At 37.5% G+C, this 25,282-nt stretch overlaps 1 protein-coding gene across 1 annotated transcript; it reads left to right on the forward strand.

The window, feature by feature from the left end:
- Positions 1-1,764: 1,764 nt before the first annotated feature.
- LOC104240749 (uncharacterized GPI-anchored protein At4g28100) lies at positions 1,765-4,294 on the forward strand. Its single transcript, XM_009795632.2, has 2 exons — positions 1,765-2,519; positions 3,782-4,294. The coding sequence occupies exons 1-2, from the start codon at positions 1,869-1,871 to the stop codon at positions 4,121-4,123; spliced, it is 993 nt and encodes a 330-aa protein (XP_009793934.1). The 5' UTR covers positions 1,765-1,868; the 3' UTR covers positions 4,124-4,294.
- Positions 4,295-25,282: the final 20,988 nt, after the last annotated feature.

Below are 25,282 nucleotides of genomic sequence, written 5' to 3' on the forward strand. Positions count from 1 at the left end.
CGCAACAGTTAGAGGTTGTTTGCCACAACGGAATTAAAGTTAGTCCTAGGTTTATAAAAGTATTTTTGTAAATGCAGTTTTTAGCTCAGTGATTTAGTGAAGAGTTTGGAAAAATCCTACTAGGAAGTAGGTCGTGGTTTTTTCACCTTTTGAGCCAGGTATTTTCCACGTAAAATACTTGTGTTCTTTAGTTTCCACATTTACTATTTCTGCAATAATAGGTTAAGGAACACTTAGAAGAACCAGGTCCTTCCATAATCAGTTTAAGAGAAAAATTGGTAACCACACAAATTACCCTTGGGTGGTATTGTAGTGTAAAACATCACTTTGGATTGAAGGAAGTAGCTACATTTCACGTTCAGAGATATATAAATGCTGGTCGTAACTTTTTAATACTTAAAATGCAGTAACTAAAATTATTCAATGGCACAGACTTGAGTAATCCGAGTTAATTTCACATTTTTATTTAATTAAATAGCTTTATTTGCATAAATATGCCACGTAATTTGGTGTATACACGTAAGCTTTAGTCCTAACTCCTACAATAATGCAAAAAATTAAACTAGCATTTGACCTTTTTATGCATTTCTAGATTCTTGCAACAAATCTATCTTTCCGTAATAGGATATTAAACCAAGCAAAAACAGAAACAAAAAATATATATTGCTCCAGCCATTTTGGGATTAGTATTTATCCGTGAGGAGAAGAGCAAAACATTATCTTTTCGTTGCAATTTTTTTCTACATAAAACATTAACATAAAGAGTGAATCAATACAAATAAATTGGTTTTAAATGATGGTGAACCCTATTTCCCCTAATAAATTAATATCTTTGAACGAGAGAGATATATTATAATGCTAGCAACTGGCTTAGCATATCTTGCCACATTCAAGACAGGCAACATGCGATGATTCTTGGCATGTCCAAGAATTATTTGAAAATCATGACAAAACTAGAAAAAAACAAATATATATATATATATATATATTTGATATAATTCTCTATTTTTTATTTATTTTAAGGCACATCATCATCATTATTTTGAGATCTAAAGCCTCAAGAGGATATGTCAAACAAACATACTTTATCCAATCCCCATGCCCCACCATAGCCTTATAGCACAGGACCTCCTCCTTAGCTCCCATTGATTTTGATTTCATTCAACACCACATCTACATCAACAACGATAATACTCATGTATTCCCGTGTATGCAAATTTTATTCTTACTTCATAAAAATACAAGTCATCTTTGATGGACACTCGGCTCAACAAAACATTACAAATTTGAAGAAAAAAAAACAATTGTAAAAAAGTCATGTTGAAATTCAACTCCACATCTACAACAACAACAATAATATCCGGTGTATTACTATAATATGGAATTTAAAAAAGATAGTGTGTATGCAGATTTTGCCCTTATCTCATGGAAGTAAATAAATTATTTCTGATAAATCTTCGACTCAAAAAAAAAATTCTCATCAGATTTGAAAAGAAAATAATTGTAAAAAAGCCATGCCGAAATTCTAACACCACATCCTGTTTTTCTTAAAATGGTAGTGTTCAATCTATTTGCATGTATTTTAATTATTTTATCGTATAATTTTATCCATCAGAATTTAAGAAAATAATTAAAAATAGAGAATTTTTTGTTTAGTCTGAAATTTGAATATTGATTTTTAAATTTTTTATCCACGTCATTTATCCTTAGGCCACGTTAGAATTCTCTCACCACCTTAAAGCAAAAAGTAAATAACCAAACCATAATCAATGGCCTCTCAATAAATCCACCCAACTCCCATTTTTTTCTCCTCTCTCTTTACAAATTGCCAAAGCACTCAATTTCTCTTTTCCCTCACTCTCAAAGCAATGTCTTTCCATGTTTTCTTCTTCTTTACTTTACTTTTCTTGAGCAATCTACCCAAATTACCCGCTCTTCCGGTTTTACCCGAACCCGACCCGGCTGAGGTGCATTCTCAAACATTCTTACCTTCTCCTTCACCTCCGGCCACAATTCCCGCTTTCCCGGAGCAGTCCAACGTCGCCGGTTGCCCTTTAGATCTCCCTGATGAACTCTACCACAGCATTAAGTCATCCTGTGGTTCCAGCAGTAATTCGGGTCAAGTACACCGGACCCGTTGTTGCCCGGTTCTAGCCGCGTGGCTCTACTCGGCTTACTCTGAAACCGCACTTCACAGAGCCGTAACGAAACTCCCGCAGTCGACGTCCGTTGATATGCCGGTGCTTCCAGATGACTCGGAGACGTGTGTAGACTCACTTGAAAAGGCTTTGGGAAACAGAGGCATTGAATTAGTGAAGCCAAATGAGACTTGTGATTTAGTTTATTGTTACTGTGGGATTAGGCTGCATCCGCTTAGCTGCCCAGAAGCATTCTCTGTGAATTCACAAGGGAAATTGGTAGGTGATAAAAGCGTGAAGAAATTGGAAAGAGATTGTTTGAGCAGTAATGGCTATACTGGTCTTGCTGGTTGCTCCAAGTGCTTGAACAGTCTTTATCTGGTACGTTAATAACGCCTTCTTCTTCTGAATGAGTAATATAAAATGTCGAGAATTTGATATGGAATATGAAAGATTGGGAAAGTTATCTACTTTGCTTTTTTAAATTAAGTTTACATGCGGGAAAATGGTGAATTATATAGTCTATAGATAAAGAAAGAAGAGAAAGTATGAGCTTCGTGGGGTTTGGTTCGGTACAAATATCCTCCGGGCTAGGGCTACCGCGTACTTCCATATCCGGCAAAGTTGATGAAGATAACACATTGCATCTATAAACTATGACCAAAATTCATATTCCATGTCTGTTCAAATAACACCTCTTTTTGGTTTAACTAATCATCATCTCTTTTTCCCAATTACTCTTTCTTGCGACCTGCATATACTAGAAAGGTTGATCTGTAAAATAGTCTTATATCAGTGATATTGCTTTCAAGAAGAGCAGTTGCCATTGGTTTCATGTTTAATTCAGCTTTGGTACAACTTTTAAACTGAGTGCGCTCGTCCATTGAAGTGTCTACACTCTATACTAAGCTTGAACAAAGGTAATTACAATATTAGAGGGCTCAGAATCAATGCATATCAGTAAGAAAATATCACCACCTGTTTGTATATATAGGGTAGTCAAATTAAACTAGAGTAAATAAAGCATTGATCTCATACAGCAGGGAAAAATATATACTAGTATGTCTAGCGGTTTGTGTGTGGTTTTCTTCCTCTAAATTGCTTTCTTTGTTCCTTCTTATTAAGGAAAAAAGAAAAAAGAAAAAAAGGATTCAGAATTAGAAGGGGTCATTGGAAATCTAGGAGCCTCCTAAGACCTTTTAGTTTATTAGAAAAGCATTACAGAATATTCCTTAATTACAACTTGAGCTGATATTTAGCTGGATCCTCTATTGGAGTGGAGCAGGGGAATTTTCACATCTCATGACATCACCTCTCATTAGGGTGTCCACTCTCAGTTGTAGTTCCTGTATTTTGAGTAGTTTTATCTCATATTACTTTTATGATTAGTTTTGTAAATCCTTTTAGCCCTGTTTGATGACCTTTTAGATTTTGGCACTCTGGAGCAAGCTCCTAGCTCTCTGTTTGCAATTTACCAGCAAGAATCCATCTGTTTGTTAGCTAAAAGAATTTTGTACTTGGGAATCATGTGAAAGTATGAGTTTGTCAATGACTAAGCATGTGATATAAGTGGTACTAACTAGTTTTAGATTTACAATTAGAAGGTTATTATTTATTCTCTAATGCATTGAATGACAATGCAGCTTAGTGAGGGCAGAGTCGAAAACAGGAGCAGGTCAGAGGATAGGACTAGGAAAATGCGCAGCAGGGATTGCCAATTGATGGGTCTAACTTGGCTTCTCAACAAAAACAGATCAGGTTATATTCATACAGTTTCTGCTGTTTTGAGGGCTCTAATGTTGAGCAAAAGCAGTTCGGACCCTCAGTCGTGCACGCTTAACAGCGATGGCATGCCATTTGCAGTCGACTCCTCAGAGATCAATGATCAATCTTCTGCAGTTGTTATTCAGGGATCACTTTACCCTTATGTCCTACCTTTTCTTTTAGTATACATAAGCTTCATCGCATTGCTCTCCAGATACTAGTTAATCTCCAGCACTTGATCCTTGTACTAAAAAATGTAGTCCTTGTTCAAATGTCACGTAGGGTAAATTCATTCCTCTGTATTTGTTGATTTAGATTAGTGAAAATTTTAATTTTTGTGGTTGTGTAACGAATGTTCAGCAAATGAATGAAGCTGTGGCTGTTCCTTGATAGTGCTACTGTGAAATTGAAATACCAGAACTTGCTAGCTTAGCCAAAGCACTATTGCAATAACGATGATTAGGATTGAACTAATGAGAAGGTTTAGTTGTTGGAAAATGATCGTAAGAGACGAATTCTTCTTCTTTCTACACAGAGACTCCATAGGTTAATATATTTGTATAAGTAAAGTTACTACTGTACTTGTAGATGTAAATATTTGCAGAAGTAAAGTTAAAATAAGTTATGGAAATCTAACCTTGGGCTAGGGTGCTTGAGAGAACTATATCCAAGGAACTCGGCAAAATGACCCTGTAACGGCTTAACTTCGGGAGGAGGGGTGCTTTCCTATCTTTTAACGAAGAAAGCGTTCATTCCTGCAATTGAATAGTATAAAATAGCTAATAGTAACTTTTGCTGATCACATGAAAAAAAAATAACTCCAGACGATTTTGCTTAAATACGACACAATTTACCCTAAATCATTGGCATTCCAACTATATATATGACAATGTTCTAATACATCTTTTATGTTATCAATATAACTGTATTTAAGGTTAATGTCTATATTTTAGAGAGATCTTAGAGTTTGTTAATTGGTGGCTAACTTTTTCCCTATAAATAGTGATGTTCTATTACATTTTAAATCATGCCAAATCAATAAGAATGTTGTCTCTCTACTTTTCTCTGCAATACTCTTCTTCTTTTATTGTTTTATAACACTAGGCGCGGATGCGCAGACACTAATTATGTCAAATATTTAAGTTATTTGGATTGTATGTAAATAATCTTAAAATTTATACTTTCTCAGTAAATATAGATAATCATTGGATATTAACTACATGAAAAAATTAACCATTTCTTCTATTTTTCTTTTTTTGATACCATTCTTGGCGGTGTCATTAAATCCTAAAAATAGTCAGGAAGCAAAATAATAACTCATATTTATGGCAAAACAATCAAATATTGAGACAATGAATGACTTTTTGGATAAGACTTAACTCTTTTACTACTACTTGAACTCTTATTTGGTGTGTTGATATCTCTTAAAAAATATTTCTTTCTTAAAATTTCAGTTTCTAAAACATTATTTTTCAATAATAATTATTTTTATAATAATGTAATTGAAAATATTATTCTTAATTCAAAACTCATTTTAGTTGGCTATCTAAAAATATAAAAAATTCTTTAGCTAGTGAATATTTTTATTCCATTTTGATATTTGACATTAACGACGTTAAATATCTGAGTTATTTGAATATATGTAAATAACCTTAACATTTAAACCTTCTAAATAATTATAGATAATCGTCAGATATTAATTAAGAAATACTACATGAAAAAAGACTAACATTTTCTCAATTCTCATACTGATAATTTTATTTTTGCACTATTCTCATAGGTGTCATTGGAACCTAAAAATAGTCACAAAGTGAAATAATAACTCATATTTATGGCAAAGCACAAAGGTTGACACGATATAAACGATTCTTTGATTACGACGTGGCTCTTATACTACAACTTGAACTCTTATTTAGTATGATTTTATCTTTTAAAAAATATTTCTATTTTGAAATTTCAATTTCTAAAATTATATATATTATAATAATAATGATTATCTTTATAATGATGCAAGTGAAGATATTATCCTTAATTTAAAATTCACTTCAATCGGCTATCTAAAAATTTAAATGATTCTTTGGCCGGATTTATTTCAGTATGACTCCACTTTAAGTTTATTGATATCTCTAGCCCCATAATTTGAATTTATAATACCCTATATATATAAAAAAAAATTGTTCTTTGAATCATTAAATGTTAAATTAGTTGATTATTATTATAAAACATTGCATATATTGTCTTAAAATTATCAAGTAGTTTATTTTTCGACATCATACTTAGCATAACCTCAATGCAAACTACTCAAATTGCATTCCAATTCAAATTCGAATAGCATATCAGTTTGTTAGTAATAGTGATTTTTTAAAGCCGACACATAATGTAAATTAAAAAAATATTCGAAGATATCCTTATCTTATAATCTACGTAGGAAACATACGAAGAAATTTGTTGTCATCTTTTATTTCTCGTTTTTAGATCTTTCTAACATTTTTTTCAATATTTATTTTCTTTTACCTTATTTTTATGTCATTATTTCTGTTGTTACAAAAAATTAATTTATTTCACTATAAAAAGATGAGTTTTAATAAAAATTATCTACATATGAACTTTAATTATATTTTTAGTCTTTGGTTGAAATTATTTCATATTTTTCTTTTGGCTTTATCTAGTAAGCCTAAATAGGTGCTCACCCGACCACTTCAATTTAAAAATTGAATGATGTGTAATTTATATATAATCCATATATAATATGTGTATAATAGTGTGTTGTAGGTATATCATCTATTTATATTAGCTATAAAAAGTAAACAATAAATATGGCCGGATATTATATAAATATTCCATAAGATTTCGATTTTTTGAGTTTATCCATGATATAACTTTTATTATAATAATTTTAAAACTCTCTACTAATGTTCAAAAATATCTTATCTTTTTATTATATTTGAATTAAAAAAAGTAAAGATATTTTTCAAAATAATTTATTTACATTTAAAAAAAAATATTTCACGTCATACCAATTTTTTCTTTATATACTCTTTGTTACACTTAAAAGTAGCTATAGAAACAATCAATTAGAAACCAATTTATCTCTTGTTAAGTTTGAAAAGAAAAACTTTCACATAATCTAACGATTCAAAACTAATATTCTTCAACGAAAAAAATATTATACCCTTGCAATATTGGCTTGACTATAGCTAAATGAAGGGGTTTCAGCTTATACCCTTCAATTCCTTGAATATGCTAAATTGAAATTAATGATAGCAATTATATAGCCAAAGTTTTGTTTTGTTTGATGTCCATTTATGCAAATTGACTCTTCAAGCAAATATTCTTCAAGAAGAAAAAAGAAACAACTTTTTTTTTTTTAATATTGACTGATTTTGTGATGTTTCTTTCTCCAGTATGTATGTTTACTTTATTATATATGTAAGTAAACTTTTATTTAGTTTTGTAAACTCTTTTTTGTTATTTAGATAAACATAGATGTGTACCCTATATATTACATTTATTTTAAAAGAATTTCATTTTATTCAAATCTAGCTACAGTGTTTCAAAGAACTATACTTATAGAATTTTAAATGTGAAAGAGTTTTATAGTAATATGGTGTTTTTTCTTTGCTAGAGGAGAAATAGTATTTAAATAATTATAAAAAATAATAAAAGTTCCTAACATGATTGCATATGATCATCAACCGAATTAAGTATGATAACATGATAAAAAAGATAGATTTTATTTTTAATTTAAATTCGAATTTTAGAACTTTATTTATAAATTCAAAATTATCTTTTAATTCAAATTCCGTATATCTATCTATCTATCTATCTATCTATCTATCTATCTATCTATCTATCTATCTATCTACCTACCTACCTACCTACCTACCTACCTACCTACCTACCTACCTACCTGCCTACCTACCTATCTATCTATCTATCTATCTATCTATCTATCTATCTATCTATCTATCTATCTATCTATCTATATAGAATAAAGTTATCATATACTATTGACATTTATTAGCATGCCACTTGGCTTAACCATAATATCAATTATATACGATAACTTTCTTGTTTTAATATATATATAGATTTTAAAAGAAAAGGGAAGTCTTGGTTAATATATTTTTGAACTAGTAGAATGAAAGCAAAAATATAATTAAGATTACGGACACTAAATTTACTGTAAGTCTTTTGTTTTAAGGGTAATACAATCCAATTGTTTTATGATTTAGACTACTTAATAAAGATCTCAATATATTTTCTTGCTTTCCATTTTCAGCTACTTGTATGCCCGCAACCTAAAAATTCAAATCTACCCTTAATATTCAAATGAATCTGGAATTTGTGCTTCAATACTTAAGCAACTTGTTTGTCCAAAAGATATCGAAACCTTTTTGATTAAATCAATTAATGAAGATAAAGAGGTAAATCGCAGCCAAGCATAATAAAATCTAGATTTAAAGATGCAAGGGATAACAAGGTGAAAAATGCTTCTTAATATGTCGAAATCAAATGATTAAGCGTAAATATGATAACTTCGAATGTGGAGAAATATTGCAATGGATGCTATTAGCCAAGATAAAAATGATGTATGAATTTCAGAATTGTAACAAGCAAAAGTTGTCTTTTTTGTATTCACTTTTCGATCCCTTACTTTACAAAGTCTTCCCCCATCTATTTATAAGAGTCCCTTCCCTCTTGAAACCTAAAAAGAACATAAAGAATATGTCAACGCCCCGAACCTAGGGAGGCGTGACTGGCACCCGGTGCCGTACCGGCCCGAGCGAACCATTATGTAACTCATTCTTTCTGTGACCATCATGGGCCAACATGGCAACAACTTGTAGTGCATAACTGTAAGTGGGAAACACTGTATCAATAAAGTATCGTTCTTAAGACATAAATACATATGGGCCGTCAAGGCATCTGACATACTGTACAACTACAAAGCCTCTAAGATTATTTAACATCAAATAGGATAGGGTACCGACCTACCCATAAGTCTGAAGTAAAACTCTGACGCGATGGCTCATAGATTCGACTGCACTCCGAATGAGGTGGAGTCTTACCGATCCTTCGCTGAATGCTAAACTCATCTACAATGAGGGTTCATCAAATTGATTACTTATACCTGCAAGCAGCGTCCACAACAAAAGGACGTCAGTACGAATAATATACCGAGTATGTAAGGCGGAACTATAACATAACAGTAAGTCAACATTAATTAAGGACATGGAAGAAACATGGAGTACATGACTCAATCTGTAAGTCTGGATAACTCTGTATATCATTTAATACTTATAATGTCATGCATATACGTATGAATGTCATGTCGTGCATAGGTACATGTGTTCATGACATTATCAAGCCTCTGAGGGCATCCCATCATATCATCTCAGCCATTGTGGGCAAAATCATAATTGTATACCAACTGTTCAGGTGGCGGTGCGTATATAACGACATAACCTTTCCCATATCCCATATATATATATATACGCGTATATAACGCCATAACATCATCACGCCTCTCAGGACATCCCATCATATCATCTCGGCTACTGTGGGCAAATCATCAACGTATATCAGCTGATCAGATAGTTGTCGTATATAATGTCATAACCTTTCCCATATCCCATATCCCATATATATATATATATATATATATATATATATATATATATATATATATATATATATATATATATATATATACGCGTATATAACTCCATCTGGTCATGGGTCGATGTGCATGTATATGTGAATGCAATGCATGAGAAGTACGCCAATAAAATCTTTCGGAATGTCATAAGATCATTGTGTCTTTGAATAATATCATGAAGTAAACATTTTCAACTTACATATTTTCTGAGATCCATGAACAGATGAAAAAATAATAGAACACATGGAGAATCAAGAACAAAGACACCTCTAATACTTCTTTGAATAGAGTCATTTATGAAAGTTGGGCATTTTCTCGTTTTGTTCATATCGCATAGATCATGCCAAAAAGAAAGAAGGGATAACCTTAATATACCTAAATCGATTCCCTTGAAAAATATTGCACCGTACTCTCTTATAATTGCAAAATCTTACGCCGCTTATGAAATCTCAATCCAAAATGAATATTCCAAGCCAAATCCCTTCTAACTCGTAGTCAAAGTTTTCTTTCTTCCCCCCTTTTTCCTATTCATTGAAAAATGCTTAGCTTCTCAATTCCACGTAGCCTACTCCCAAGTAAATCATACAATTTAAATCTCCCACGTTCATTTCTTGACCTTACTCCTTAACATAATAAAGCAATCATTATTAATTTCTATTTTCCATTCAAAAAGTGAGATATGCACAGAAGTTATTTTTTTCTTATGTCAATATATTGAGGATCAGTAAAGGTGATACATATGTGTTCTTTGTTCTCCAATTGTTCTTTAAATACCAAGAGAATCTTCGATATCTCACACTCAAAGAGGTATTGGGAGTGGGGTAATTTGAAATTTTATCAATCTGATTACTCCATCAGAAACAGGACATAAGCAGGTGAGGATAAAAATTACAATTCTACCTGATCAAACAATGCCTAAGGGAACAGTAGGTGTCCTACTTCTTTCAGGCTAAAGATGAATGAGGGATGATAGAAAGAAATAGATTAATATAAGGACATGCATGATACTTTATCATGTCTATGGCTATCCATCAATTACCAAACAAGTAAACAATGCCAGGAATGTTAAGTTTTAATGAACTAAAACCTATCAGTTATGTTTTAGATTTTATGGACATGCAATTAATCATGTTAAAACAATTCTCAAGTTTTTGAAAATGAATCACTTCTCAAGTTTTCCAAAAAAGCATTCAAGATAGCATCAATAAATTGCCGTACTTTTTAAAAGATTATAATTTTTTTAAGAATCAAAATATAATCAAAGAGAGTAGTATATTGCTTCTGCTTCTGAATAGACTCTCAAAATAAGCAAATGCTCCCTAATAATATGCCACCGAATCTCATATGACTTAAGAGTCATACATATGCTTTAAGGGGTGCTGCCACGTGGGGTGGGGTGGGAATGTTAGAACTTTATCCACTTATTAGGTAATTAGGTAGTGTCCCGTTACCCGGTAATTAACCAATTACCTGCCTAATTAAGAATTATTTCAAATTACTTAAAATTTTAGTTATTTTTAATACATTGTATACATCTTACTATCATGGTTATATGGTACCACATAAAATAAATACATACACTATTATTTTTATTAAAACATCCATGTAAAGATACATATATTTTCTCAACTTATAATTTTCCTAATATCATATAAAGAGTAAAAATTCCCATACGCTTAATTCTTAAAATGATAAAAAAAGATATAAATACCACAACAAAATGTATCTAACGGTATCAAGGTTGTTATACTTACGGGGTCTTATAATAACATAGTGACAAATCCTCTATAATCTCATGAATGGTCTTAATCCTTTGAAGCTCATATGGATTACTACGACTTATCCTAATATTAAAGTATGGGATGTAACAGAATATTCAAAAAGCATATTCTCACTGTCTCCTACTACGCCAACAGTAATGCAAATGTTGTGCGTTCGCTAACCGCCGTCAGTCGTCACCCTTTACAATGTCCAAAGGATGCTGTGTCATATGGGCCTTATCCCTCGCCGTACTCATTAGTGGTCGTGGTCATCCAAATTTGGACCTACACAGTTAGTCCCTCTGCTTGTCGAGGTTGCGGCTCGGTGCGTCCTCGATAAGCGGACACCTCCCATACCTGCGGAGAAATTTGGCTTACGAATCGTAATGATTTGGCCAACAATGGGAGGGTAGTGTGCTTTACGATATCCTGGGTGGTGTGTCTTATTGGAAAATGACGTCACTTCCACGTGCGTCATCATTACGCGCCTTTCGGAGACAGAGAATGATGGTTTGTCGCTTCTAATTTTGGTGCCATTGGCAGCCTTCCGCTTCGATTTTGGCACTACCCAACCCTATAAATAGGTGAAGGGTTTGTTTTTTTCAAAAACTCTTGGCCATTTCTTCTTTGGTTATTCCTTCTTATATCTTCAGCTTTTGCTCTAGCGATTTCTTTGCTTTCTCTCTTCCGTTCACCGTTTTTAGGTTTTTCTGTTTTATTAACACATCTTCCGCCATAGATATGCCTAGGATACATCGATCTCGTGAGGGGATTTTTGATACCACCCTGTTATCCATAGCGCTCCCTTCCGATGGTGAGGACATGACAGTAGAGGAAGGGGATAGTTTTCCCATCGTGGATGGGTTACTTCCGAGACAACCCATGTCTCGAAGTGACTTTCTTAAAGAACCTGCTCCTACTCCCGCTTCGGTAGTATCTAAAACTGAGCAGGCCCATATAGATACCCTTCGCACTAAATGCAACATCCCCCCTCATATCGAGATGGTTCCGGCGGGGTGGGACTTCGTAGAGGTCCAGAGACCGGGGTATTGTACTTTTTATGAATACCGCTTTGTGATTGGTCATTCCTTCCCCCTTCTCCCATTAGTAGCAGAATTCTGTTGATTCTATCAGGTTTGCCCGGCGCAACTTTCTTCGTACACGTACAAAATACTTTTGTTGTTGACAAAATACGCGGAGTTGGCGGGTTGTGAAGTTATCATTCACCACCTCCTGCACTTGTTTTCTCCTAGTTTTCACCGGGGTGCTATGGTGCATTTGAGGCACCGTGGGACCAAAGGGCTGGTGGTCGGAACTGACAACCGGGTGAGCATAAATTTTGGCATAAGTATTTCTTTGTCAAAACTGACCACATTGTATCGGACCCAGCTAGATTCCTAGAGAGATGGAATGATAATCGTAGGTGTCGTAACTTGTTTTACTCTTTTTTTGTTCAACTTAGTATTTATATGCTACTTTCTTTTGCAGCTATGGGGCGTTCACCCCGTCCCATCGCCGGTATAAGGGACTGGGTAGCTCGTTTGCTGCTTTACGCGGTGGATACTCAAGACTGGCCTACTTTTGTGAAATGTTTTGTGCTGAAGGTCTCATCCGGTAAGTATCTTCCTCTGTACCGCTCTTTACCTGTTTGCCACTGTTTATTGATACGACTCTTTGTGATGACAGGTCGTGGAGCTTCTAGGCGGAGGGCCCTAGTCCCTGCATTTTTCCAGGCCGTCGCCTCAGCGGTAATGCAATTTACTTTGGAGGAGTCCATCTGAGAGGGTCGTGCTCAGCCAGTACAGGTGAGAGACTCCTCTCGGATATGGTTGTGAGGGAAGAGATCTCCTCTTTACCGGTTCATCACCTCGTGGATGAGTCCTCTAATGGGGACGAATCTTTGTTGAGAAAAAAGAGGAGGGTAGAGCTTGGGAAAGGTGTGGCCGTTGATACTGGTAAGAGTGGGACGGGTGCATCGGAGATGGCACCGATGCCCGCGTTTATGACCGATGCCATCTTGGCGGGAAGGTCTCCCCAAACAGAATGGGTTTACGAAGGAGGGGGTATGTACGCTTCACCGAGGGTGACGTATCATCTAATGTAGGAGGGGGCTTACGCGCCGAGGGCGATGGCTCAGGTTCGGACGTCAACCCAGGGGATGTTCGCGAGTTTTTGGAGCGTCACACTTATGTAGAGGTCAGAATAGATGGTTCTTATCGACATATAGTCGTCCCTAGAGACTACGACTTGCTGTCGAACTGTGATCAGGTGGCGTCCGTTTTTGCCCCTTTATGTGTTGCTCCAGAGAGCAAGGAACTTAGAGCGATGAGTGATGCAGAGTTTCCACAGAGCATTTCTGGCATGGCTCTTCGGGTAAGTGCCTCTCTTTTCTTTTCGTCGTTGGATCTATTTTACTGTTCTTGGCCCATCTCTTTATTTTAACTTGGTTTTCATATTAGACCCTCATTATGGAGATCGAGCATGAGCGTCGGGAAAGGAGGAAAACGACCATATATGGGAAGATGTCCTCTAAGTATCAAGAATACCACACCAAGCACCGTGCGATGATCGACATCTTCACTCAGGATCGTGACTTTCAGTTGTTCCATGATGGGCTTAAGCAGAAGGAGGATCAATTGGAGAATAAGGTCGAAGAATCGAAAGAACAAGACAAGGACCTTATGAAGTCCATAGCCCGTTGTAGTGAGCTTGAGCCGGCCCTTAAGGTCAGGGAAGACGAGCTTGAGCTAAATCAGGGAGTGATGGCTGAAAATGCTGACCACCAAGCAAAGGTGGCCAATTTGACTGCCGAACTGGGCACGAAGAGCGAAGGTTGTCGACCTTAAGAGTGAATTGAGCGCAACTGTTGATAGATTGGCCCACACCGAAAGGGATAGGGCAACTGCCGTCTCTGAGGCAGCGACTTTAGAAGACGCCCTCCGTGTTTGTGGAGCGGGGCAAGGAGGTGGAGACGTTTGCGCTTAAGGTAGAGGGACTTGAGGAACGTATTCAACGTTTGGAGGTGGAATTATCCGCATTAAATGAGCAGGTGGCTTGAAAATGGAGGATGTGCGACGTCAGTTACAGCCCTCTACATCCCATGTTTCGGCTGATCCTGTCGTGCCTCGCCATTTGTGTGAGCTGTGGGTTCACGCTGAATCCTGGCTCGATGTGTACAAGGCTCTTTATGCTGACGGGAGGGAATCAAAGATGGAGCTTCAGGATGTGCGTGCCAAGGCCCGTGCAGCTCATGAGACATGCGGGTTTGACCCCATCACGCCTAGCGGGGATAATATTAGTTCTGGTGATACGGACAAACTTGCCTCCGATTCTTAGTACAAGGAGGTGTATGCCACAGGGAATGAAGTAGTGTAGTATTCAGTTGTATTTATTTTTACTTCGCCATTTTTGCAAGGGCATCTCTGAGCCCTTTGTAAAAATAAATATTTGTAATATATTTGCTGTAATGAAAATTGTTTTGGTCGTGTACCTCTCAGTTGTTGTTTCCTTTCTCCGGTTTGTTTGACGATGACTTTTGTCGCAGTCATGTTACTTCGAATCTTTGTTGAAATGTTAAACCCGTTGTGTTATGAGTTTTGTTGAACTCTTTTCGTTAGCAACGACGTTGGCTGTAGGGATATTACTTTCGAGCTGGTGCCGAAGTAGTATCCCGTCGTGGTTCGAGTGAAGTCGAACTATTTTCTTTGATGATGGCCTTGGCCATTGGGATGTTACCTTCGAGCTAGTGTCGAAGTAGCATCCCGTCGTGGTTCGAATGAAGTCGAACTATTTTCTTTGATGATGGCCTTGTCCATTAGGATGTTACTTTCGAGCTGCTGTCGAAGTAGTATCCCATCGTGGTTCGAATGAAGTCGAACTCTTTTCTTCAACGATGGCCTTAGTCATTGGGATGTTACTTTCGAGCTGGTGTCGTTCTATTTCATTTGCTGGAGTGTTGTATGTGCCAATTTTATTCAGACCTTGGAGACGCGTGTTGATTTCGCGTACATAATGGAGTGCTTTTATTTATATGTCAGAGATACATGTCGACTTCATATATACAATGGCGGTATATGTCAATTTCGTGCATACAATGGAGATTCTTTATATCTAGTTCCTTCATTGCTCGGCCTGGAGATGTCTTCAGTAGGCGGGGCAATGAAAAATACTTCGAACCTCGAGATGTCCCCCTCGTCGCCTCATTAAAAACCTCTCCGAGGAAACCCGATTAGGACAAAACCTAGGTGAGGGAAAAAGAGTACGACTTGGGCGGCGTCTCTTTTCAGAAGTGGAAGTACTTGAGGTGGGCGACATTCCAGTTATTTTGTCGTAGTTTTCCTTCCATTGTCTCTCATTAGAATGCTCCTTTGCTCGCTGCTGCTATGATTTTATATGGCCCGTCCCAGTTTGTTCCAAATTTCCCTTCATTCGGGTCTTTCGCCGTTTGTGTTTTGGCTTTTAGGACGTAGTCCCCGACTCTGAGTGGTCGAACTTTGGCCTTCTTGTTATAGTACCTTTCTGCTTGTTGTTTTTGTGCCACCATCCTTATATGTGTCATATCCTTTCGTTCTTCGACCTTATCCAGGTCTTATAATCTGCTTTCGTCGTTGCTTGGTCCACTTTCATTGGAGTATCTCAGGCTAGGTTCCCCGACCTCAACGGGTATAACTGCATCAGTGCCATAGACCAGTGAATGCGGCGTCTCACCCGTGCTAGTTTTCGGCGTTGTGCGGTAGGCCCATAGCACCTCTGGTAGCAGTTCCAGCCATAGCCCTTTGGCGTCCTCGAGCTTTTTCTTCAATATATTCAATATTTTTTTATTGGAGGATTTCGCTTGACCGTTGCCGGCAGGGTGATATGGTGTGGAGAGTATCCGCTTGATATGCCATTTTTCGAAGAACTTAGTCGTCTTTTTCCCGATGAACTGGAGTCCGTTGTCACAACTGATTTCTTTGGGGATGCCGAAGTGGCATATGATATTTTTCCAGATGAACGCGATGACTTCTTGTTCGCGTATTTGAGGGAACGCACTTGCTTCCACCAATTTGGAAAAGTAAATAGTTAAAACCAAAAGGAAACGTATCTTACCTCGCCCTGCTATGAGGGGTCCGATGATATCCATTCCCCATTTTATAAATGGCTATGGATAAGTGACAGAGTGTAGGAGTTCCCTCGCCTGTTGTATCATAGGGGCATATTTTTGGCATTGCTCACATTTCTTGACGTAATCTGCGGCCTCTCTTTTCATAGTGGGCCAGTAATATCCTGCACGAATAAGACATCTGACGAGGGCCCAATTGCCTGTGTGGGCACCGCATTGGCCTTCGTGTACCTCTTCGAGCACATGCCTTGTCTGATTTGGTCCAAGACATTTGGCCAAAGGACCACCGAATGTCCGTTTGTAAAGGTCGTGGTTTATGAGGTTGTACTTGGCTGCTTGTATTTAGAGCTTTTTGGCTTCTTTTTTATCTTGTTGGAGTTCTCCCTCATGCAGATATGATATGAAGCGATTGCTCTAGTCCCAAGTTAAATTTATAGAATGTACCTCGACTTGGTCTATTGATGAGTGGAGGAGAGTGACCACGTTCTCCTTGGTGATATTTTTAGCTGTTGCTGTTAGCTTGGCGAGACCATCCGCTTCGATGTTTTGTGCTCTCGGTATTTGGTTGAGTTGGCATTCGTCGAATTCTGGCAGCAGCTTGTGAATTTCGGTCTGGTATTTCTGCAACCTTTGCTCCTTAACCTGGAAAGTCCCAGTAACTTGGTTTACGACGAGTTGAGAGTCATAGCGGAGGATGACTCGTCGAGCACCATACTTGAGGGCCAACTTCAGTCCTGCAATTACGGCCTCATACTCGGCCTCATTGTTAGTCATTTCAAAGCATCATACAGATTGGCAAATTACTTCACCCGTTGGGACTTCGAGTATGAGTCCCAGTCCGGATCCCAATGCGTTGGACGCGCCATCGGTGTAGAGGACCCAAAGGTCGGGTCGTTCAGGTGCAGTGCGAAGTGCATCTTATTCAACTTCGGGTAATACTTCTGCACTGAAGTCGGCGACGAAATCGGTGAGCACTTGCGACTTTATTGCAGTTTGTGGTTGATATGTTATATCGTGCTCGCTCAATTCTATGGTCCATTTGGCAAACCTACCCAATAATTCGGGTTTGTGCAGGATGCTCCTAAGAGGAAAGGTTGTCACCACCTTTATGGGGTGGCACTGAAAATATGGTCTAAGCTTTCGTGAAGCTATGACTAATGCTATAGGCAGTTTTTCAAGGTGGGGGTGCCTAGTTTCGGCGTTAATTAAGGTCTTGCTGATATAGTAAAATGGAGATTGCGTACCTTTGTTTTCTCGGACTAGAACTGTACTTACCGCGACTTCGGAGACAACTAGGTAGACTAGGAGGCACTTGCTTGGATTTGCTTTGGCGAGTAAGGGTGGTGAAGACAAGTATGCTTTCAGTTTCCTTAGGGCATCAACACATTCTGAATTCCACTAAAGTCCATTGTCCTTTATTAATACATTAAAGAATTTATGACATCTATTCGATGACCGTGAGATGAACCTCGACAAGGCGGCTATCCGTCCTGTCAATTTTTGTACCTGCTTTTTTCTGGTCAATGTTTCGGGTATTCCTTTGATAGCCTTAATCTGCTCTGGGTTGACCTTGATGCCTCTTTGTGATACCAGAAAACTGAGGAACTTACCCGAGATTACGCCGAAGGCGCATTTTTTGGGGTTTAGTTTCATGTCGTAACGTCTTAATATGTCGAAGGTTTCCTTCAGATGATCGATATGATCTTCTTTCCTTTTCGGCTTAACCAGTATGTCATCGATGTAGACTTCCATTGTTTTACCGAGTTGGTTTTTAAACATCTTGGTGATCAATCTTTGATACGTCGCCCCTGCATTATTTAGTCCGAACAACATGACCTTATAGCAGTACGTTCCTTGGTGAGTGATGAAAGTGGTTTTCTCCTGGTCTTCTTCTTCCATGAGGATCTGGTTGTAACCCGGGTAGGCATCTAAGGAGCTTAGCAACTCGTGTCCTACTGTTGCATCGATGAGCTGATTGATGTGTGGCAGTGAAAAGGAATCTTTTGGGCATGCCTTGTTTAGGTCCGTGAAATTTACACACATCCTCCACTTTCCGTTTTTCTTTTTCACCATGACCACATTGGAGACCCACTGAGGGTATTTTGACTTTCGGACAGAGCCATTCGCGAGTAGCTTGTCGACTTCTTCGCTGACGGCTTTGTTGATCGCGGCATTGAAATTCCTTCTTGTTTGTCGTACTGGTGGGTATAGGGGGTGTCACACCTCCTTTTCCATCCCCGCAACGGGTGAAGGAGTTTTTTCCAATTAAAGGACAATCGAAACGGGATTTGTTTGTTTATTTCAGAGTCGCCACTTGGAAGATTTACGGTGTCCCAAGTCACCAATTTAATCCCGAATCGAGGAAAAGAATGACTCTGTATTACAGTCTGCGAACCAGAAATCCGGATAAGGAATTCTGTTAACCCGGGAGAAGGTGTTAGGCATTCCCGAGTTCCGTGGTTCTAGCACGGTCGCTCAACTGTCATATTTGGCTTAAATATCTGATTTTTATACAATTATGAGCTCATGTGCAAATTTTTAACTCTTTACCGCTTTTATTATTATATTTTTAAAAGAATGTGAACATCGTTTAAAAACATGTCTTTGGATTGCGTCACATGAAATGCACCCGCGATCCGGAACGTATTTTTATTCAATGTTTTGGGATTTGGATTTGAGTCGCATAAATGCGCACCCGAGTTTAGGGATGTATTATTATTAAAATCGTGCCTAAAGCGATTAGCGTATTATTATTTCTGGGTAAGACCGTGGAATTTTGCCAAACGGTCCATCCCGAAGTCTAAGCAATTTTAAAAACAAATATTTACCGAGGGCCCCGCAATTTTTGTATTTTTATTCGGCGAGGCTCATCTCAGTCTTATTTTTTAAGGAATTTGCAACGTCATGGACATGCATCTCGGACCACGTCACAATCAATGTACCCATGATTGGAGACACATTTCGACTCCGTTGAGATTTGGATTTGGGTCACATAAATGTGCACCTGATTTTTTAGAAGGTAAGATTAATTAAATCGCGCCTAAAGAGTCTAACACGCTATTATCTTTGGGGAAGGCAGTGAAATTCACTAAACAGTCCATCCCGAATTCTAAATATTCAATTAAACATTTATTGAGGGCCCCGCAATTGGTGCATTTTATTGGGCGAGGCTCATCTCATTTATTTTTAAAGGACAGTCCTAAAATGCCTACATTTTTCTCTATTAAATTTGTCTCTACAAAATAAAAGAGAAAATGTCTTAATTTATTTACATGCTTGAGTTGTTATAGATGAGTTTCGAATATGATTCATAAAATCTAAAAATGATGCAACAGGACAGTCCGTTGCCAATGCGGGCCCAGGCCTAACGTGTATGGCATAAAACTAGACCTGGGCCGTCTTATTCACATGTTACTACCTAGTTACATTATACTAGGCATGTTCTCAGTTTGTCAAATTAAAAAAAATTTAGCAATCTAATTTTAATCCTAGACCATTTACATGCTGAAATTAACCAATATTATTTAACTAAACAATATTCATACAAGTTCCGAAATGGTCTATTCGTTTGATTTTTAACTAGACGGAGTTACTACACCATTTATTTATTTTTAGGCAATATATAGATAGTTCATCCGTTAAGTTATCGTCAGATGTTCCACTATATATATTAAATAGCTACATGATTCTGATTTTTTGTAAGCTAAATAATTTATATATACAAATAAAATTCAGAATATAATTGAAATAAATTTAGAACTTCAACTCTTCATTTTCGTATTCATGCTTCAAATTTCAGTTTACAGTAACCAGCGTGTCAGTTGTGTACCTGATATTGGAAGCAAAAGAAAAGGGAGATCAGCAGAAATTCAGTAGCATACAACAACAGCAACACCCAGCAACCAGCAATGAGAAACCAGTGACGGATTTTAAAACTCAAGATAAAAATTCAGAAATACCAACGACAATCAACGGACAGAAGCCAAGGGATTCTTTTCAGATTTGAAAGACTAATTAATGTTCAACCCTTAATTTCTGAATCTGTATATCAGAATATTTAAATTATATATCAGGTGTATACTATTCTTCTCTTGAATTTCCAGAATGCTTTTATTTTTTTATTTTTGGAGTCTTAGTATTTTAGGAATTTTTCTCTCTCTTAAAATTCAGCTCCCTTTTTTTCTCTCTCTCCTCTTTCTCTTCTTTTTTCTGTCTCTCCCCTCTTTTTCTCTTTCTCCTTTTTTCCTTAAAATCTGATCCAGTCCCCTATTTATTACCATATTTCAGCATTTTTAAACATAAAACCCACTATCTTCCCACTCATCCCCTTTTAATCCCACTACCTAATGTTTTGTCTCCCACTACATTAAACAAATATATCAACCCCACCCCATTACATCTTGTCCCCCATGCTTAACATAAAAAATTACATTATTCCCCCACTAATTTATGTCTTGTCCCCCATTATATTAAACAATTGTTCAAATGTTTAATTCCAAAAATACCCCTCCGACCTTACTAAAATTACCAATTTACCCCTGAACGTACTGTAAATTACCAAACTACCCCCATCAGCTATAACCAATTCACCTAATCAATTTCAACCAAAATACAGCAAATATGACCAATTTCTAAACAATTTTCAACAAAAAATTCAAACTAAATGATGAACAACAAATAAACAACTAAAATTATTTTGATTGAACAATATTTTTTAACAACAAACAAACCTACTTTCAGATTCAACAGCAACAACAACAAACAAGTATATTCAGATTTCTAAATTCAATAATCATTTGAACTTAAAATTAAATCTAACAACATTACAACCAATAATTTCTATATTAAACTAAACAAGATCATGAAACAAACTGAAGAAATAATCAAAAATGATAATCAACAACAAGAAGATCAAACTTATACTAATTTCGGATTCAAGAACAATCAAACAAAGTATGGACATAAATGAAAAGATTCAACAACAATAACAAGCAAGTTTTATTCAAATTCGAAATAAACTCGAATTAAGCTTAAACAAAACAAATAAACATATTCAAATCACTAAACTTCAAATAATCAATTGATCTTTTAAAATTAATTCCAACAAAATTATAACAAAGATACATTGAATAAAAAACCAAAAACATAACTTCACATTAAATCATTGAATTAAAAACGAACTTCAAACAAAATGAACACGAATTAAATTTATATTAAACAACAAACAACGGATTCAAGCGATTTAAACTAACACTCTTCTATATTAAATTAAATCATTTTAAATTAATAAAACAAACTGAAAAATAATTAATTGAATCTTCAACTTAAATCTAGCAACATTATAATTAAGCTAATCAATTTCTACCTAAAAATAAACAAGAAAAAATGAAATAAAAAAAAACGATGAACATGAAGTTAATATCAAACATATTTGATTTCAAATCCGAAAAATATCAAACAAATTACGGACAGAAACGAAACTTAAACCCACTAACCGGATCGGAACGATGATGAACTCAAATGAAAACAAATCTGCCCGGAAACAAATATCGCACCAAAATAACTCGACGACGAAGACGATCCGAATAAGAAACAACTGATCGTGGCAGTCGCGTGCCACTGGTTGGACGGAGCAGCAGTTGTGACGACACAGTAGGGTCATTTGGTTGAAGACGATGAAGAAGGTGTATCCTGGCAGCTCACGCGATGCAGCCGGAGGTCAGTTGGATGTGAAGCAGAAGACGCAGCAACGCAGCAGCCATGGTCATGGTGAAGTTGGAAGGAGAAGAAGAAGAAGTATCCATGGGAGCTGCTTCACGTCGTCCATGCCTGGAGCTCGTCGAAGCGGGGCTGTTGGTTGGGAGACGCTGGCAGGGTTCGTTGCTGGAACGAGGAAGAAGAAGCAGCAAGGGTAGTCGATATGGTAGCAGCTGCCATGGAAAGAAAAATAAGAAGTCACAACAATGGTGGTTTGGTCGTGGTACTAGGTTGGTTCACGGCTAGGAAGGGTGGTCGTTTTTGTTGAAGATGGAAGACGAAGAAGCGGGCAACAGCCGTGTTTGGGTGGTGAGGATGGAGGGGAAGGGGCAGCCATAGATGGGGAGCTTGGTGCTTGGAGAGGATGAAGAGAGGGAGGGGGCGGGTAGTTTAGGTTTTGTTTTAGGGTTTGTTCAAGAATGAAAATAGAAAGGGTGGGATGAGGTTTTGGGTTATGGACTGGGTCGACCCGGTTTGAAATGAACCGGGTCGTAGGGGAAGGTTGGGTATCCTTGGGCTTGTGGTTTAAAATTGAAGAAGAGGCCCAATCCGATTTTCGTCTATTTTTTGTTCTCTTTTCTTTCACTTATTGATAAAACTAAAATGTATGAAATTAAATTATAAAAACCAAAATTATCTTAAAATACTAATTACCACCCAAAATTAAACATCAATAAAATAAAATCACACAATTTGGACATTAAATGCTAAAAATGCAAAAGATGCCTATTTTTGTAATTTTCATTTTTTGTAAAACAAACTTAATTACTAACAATTGTAGGATTAAATCCTAAATGCAAATGCAACATATTTTTGTATTTTTATTAATTTAACAAATAAACATGCACAGACAAAAATACAAATAATTATACAAAAATACCATAAAAAATTCAAAAATTGCACACCAAGGAAAAATCGTTTTATTTTGAATTTTTTGGGAGTAATTCTTTCACAGGGCAAAAATCATGTGCTTACAGGGGGTCGACATTTAGCTTGTGTATGGTGATATCCTTTGGGATACCTAGCATATATGCATGGGAGAAGGCAAACATATCGACATGGTTAGTCAAGAATTTATGAAACTTACCTGGTTCCGAGGGGTTGTTCCCGATATAAGCCTTTTTTGTGCTGTCATTGCCGTCTAGTAGGACGGGATCAAGATTTTCTATCATCAACTCGAATGCTTTCACGATGTCAGGGTCCTTGATAATGTATGTCCGTACGGCAAGTTTGGGTCCCGACATCGCTGATTGCTATGCTTCCGCATTTGCCCCTTTGAGTTGCTGGGTGTGGGTGCAATCTTGGGCGATGCATAGCATTCTTGTGTGGTGCGTTGCTCACCTCGAATGCTGAATACTCCCCATGGGGTGGGAACTTGATCGCTTGATAGAGACTAGAAGGGACCGCTTGCATGGCATGTATCCATGGGCGTCCTATGATGGCGTTGTAGGCTGTTTCTTGGTTCATGAAGTGAAACGTCATTTCCAAGGTGACTCCTCCGTCTAGGAAGGGTAGTACTATCTTTCCAGAATTCCGTTCGACTAAATTATTAAAACCTCTTAGCGTTATGCAGCGCGATATTATTTTGTCTTCGAGTCTCAACTGTACGAGGACTCGAGGAAGGATAATACACGCACCGCTCCCATCATCTACCATTACTCTTTTTACATTAGTATCTGCAATACTTAAAGTGGTAACAAGAGCATCATAGTAAGGGAAAGACAAACCGTCGGCATCTGACTTATCGAAGATGATACTGTCTTCGAGGTCATCATACCGTTCATGGGTGATTGATCGTTTGAGATTATGTGTGGTGGTGAACTTGACATGATTGATTTCTATGCCATCACCCCTATTGATGATCATCTGTATAGTGCGAGCGGGAGAAGGCAATTTTGGAGGTCCCTGGGGCTGTTCGCGTCCGCAGGCGAAGTTAGCCTGTCCTCGATCGCTCAGCAACTCTTTCAGGTGTCCCTGGCTTAGCATTTGCACTACCTCCTGGCGCAATCTTATGCAATTTTCGATTTTGTGACCCCTTTCTTGGTGAAATTCGCAGAAAGCGTTCGACTTCCGAGTGCTGGGGTCTGACTCATCTTTTGCGGTCATTGCACCTTTGTACCGAGTTTCTCTAGTGCGTAAACTATTTCTGAAGGAGAAGCACAAAAATTGTGAGCACATAAGAGTGGAGGCATGCCTTTCTCATGTTGATATGGCGTTGTATGTCGAGAAGGAGCATCCGTGTGCCGCAGTGGAAGCGGGGCAGACGTCCTGATGTAAGGATGGTGCCTTTCTCGGCCAAGACGGGGCCCCGACTGATCTCTTCGACCGTCGTTGTGATGATCTTTCCTTGCTTCAGTTTGAACTGATGTCAACCGTTGGATAGCACCGTTGAGGTCGTCCTCGTCAGCTCGTACCTCGGTGCAGTAGGCGTTATGGATTTCTTCCCAAGTAGTTGGAGGGTATTTCATGAGCCTACTTAGCAATTTTTCTAGTCGCTCTCAACCCGTTCCTATTTAGTCCGTTCTGGAAAGCTGCTACTGCCATTCCCTCTGACATATTTAGCAAGCTCATTCTCACCCTGTTGAACCGACCTAAGAAGTCCATGAGTCCCTTGTCGTGCATCTGTCTTATGGCAAACATATCGTTTACCCTAGCTTCTGCCTTTTGGCTCCTGCATGGGCGGTGACAAATTTGTCTGCCATTTCCTCGAACGTTGCTATCGAGCGTGCCAGTAGTTGAGAGTACCATGTTAAGGCTCCCCCTGTTAGGGTTTCGCCGAACCTTTTCAAGAGCACCGATGGTACCTGCTCTCTTGAAAGATCGTTACCTTTTACGGCTGAGATGTAGTGGATGATATGATCTTCTGGATCGGTAGTACCATCATATATCTTTAGGTAGGACGGCATTTTGAAGGTCTTTGGAATGGCGTAGGGGCCGCTTCTTCATTGTATGGTTGCTCGATGAATCGACCAACGTCGCGTTTTGGCAACAAATTTGGGGCGCCTGGTATTTTGTTAACTCTCTCTTGGTGTTCCTTCATTTGGTCATGGAGTGCCTTATTCTCATTTTCCATCTCGTCCATTTTTTCGAAAATGACTGC

This window comes from Nicotiana sylvestris, chromosome 3 (genome assembly GCF_000393655.2).
Source record: "Nicotiana sylvestris chromosome 3, ASM39365v2, whole genome shotgun sequence".
Taxonomy (NCBI): domain Eukaryota; kingdom Viridiplantae; phylum Streptophyta; class Magnoliopsida; order Solanales; family Solanaceae; genus Nicotiana; species Nicotiana sylvestris.

Coding starts and splice junctions, on each gene's coding strand:
- LOC104240749 (XM_009795632.2), top strand. CDS start 1,869: ATGTCTTTCCATGTTTTCTTCTTCTTTACTTTACTTTTCTTGAGCAAT. Junction 2,520..3,781: donor GCTTGAACAGTCTTTATCTG/GTACGTTAATAA, acceptor ATGACAATGCAG/CTTAGTGAGGGCAGAGTCGA.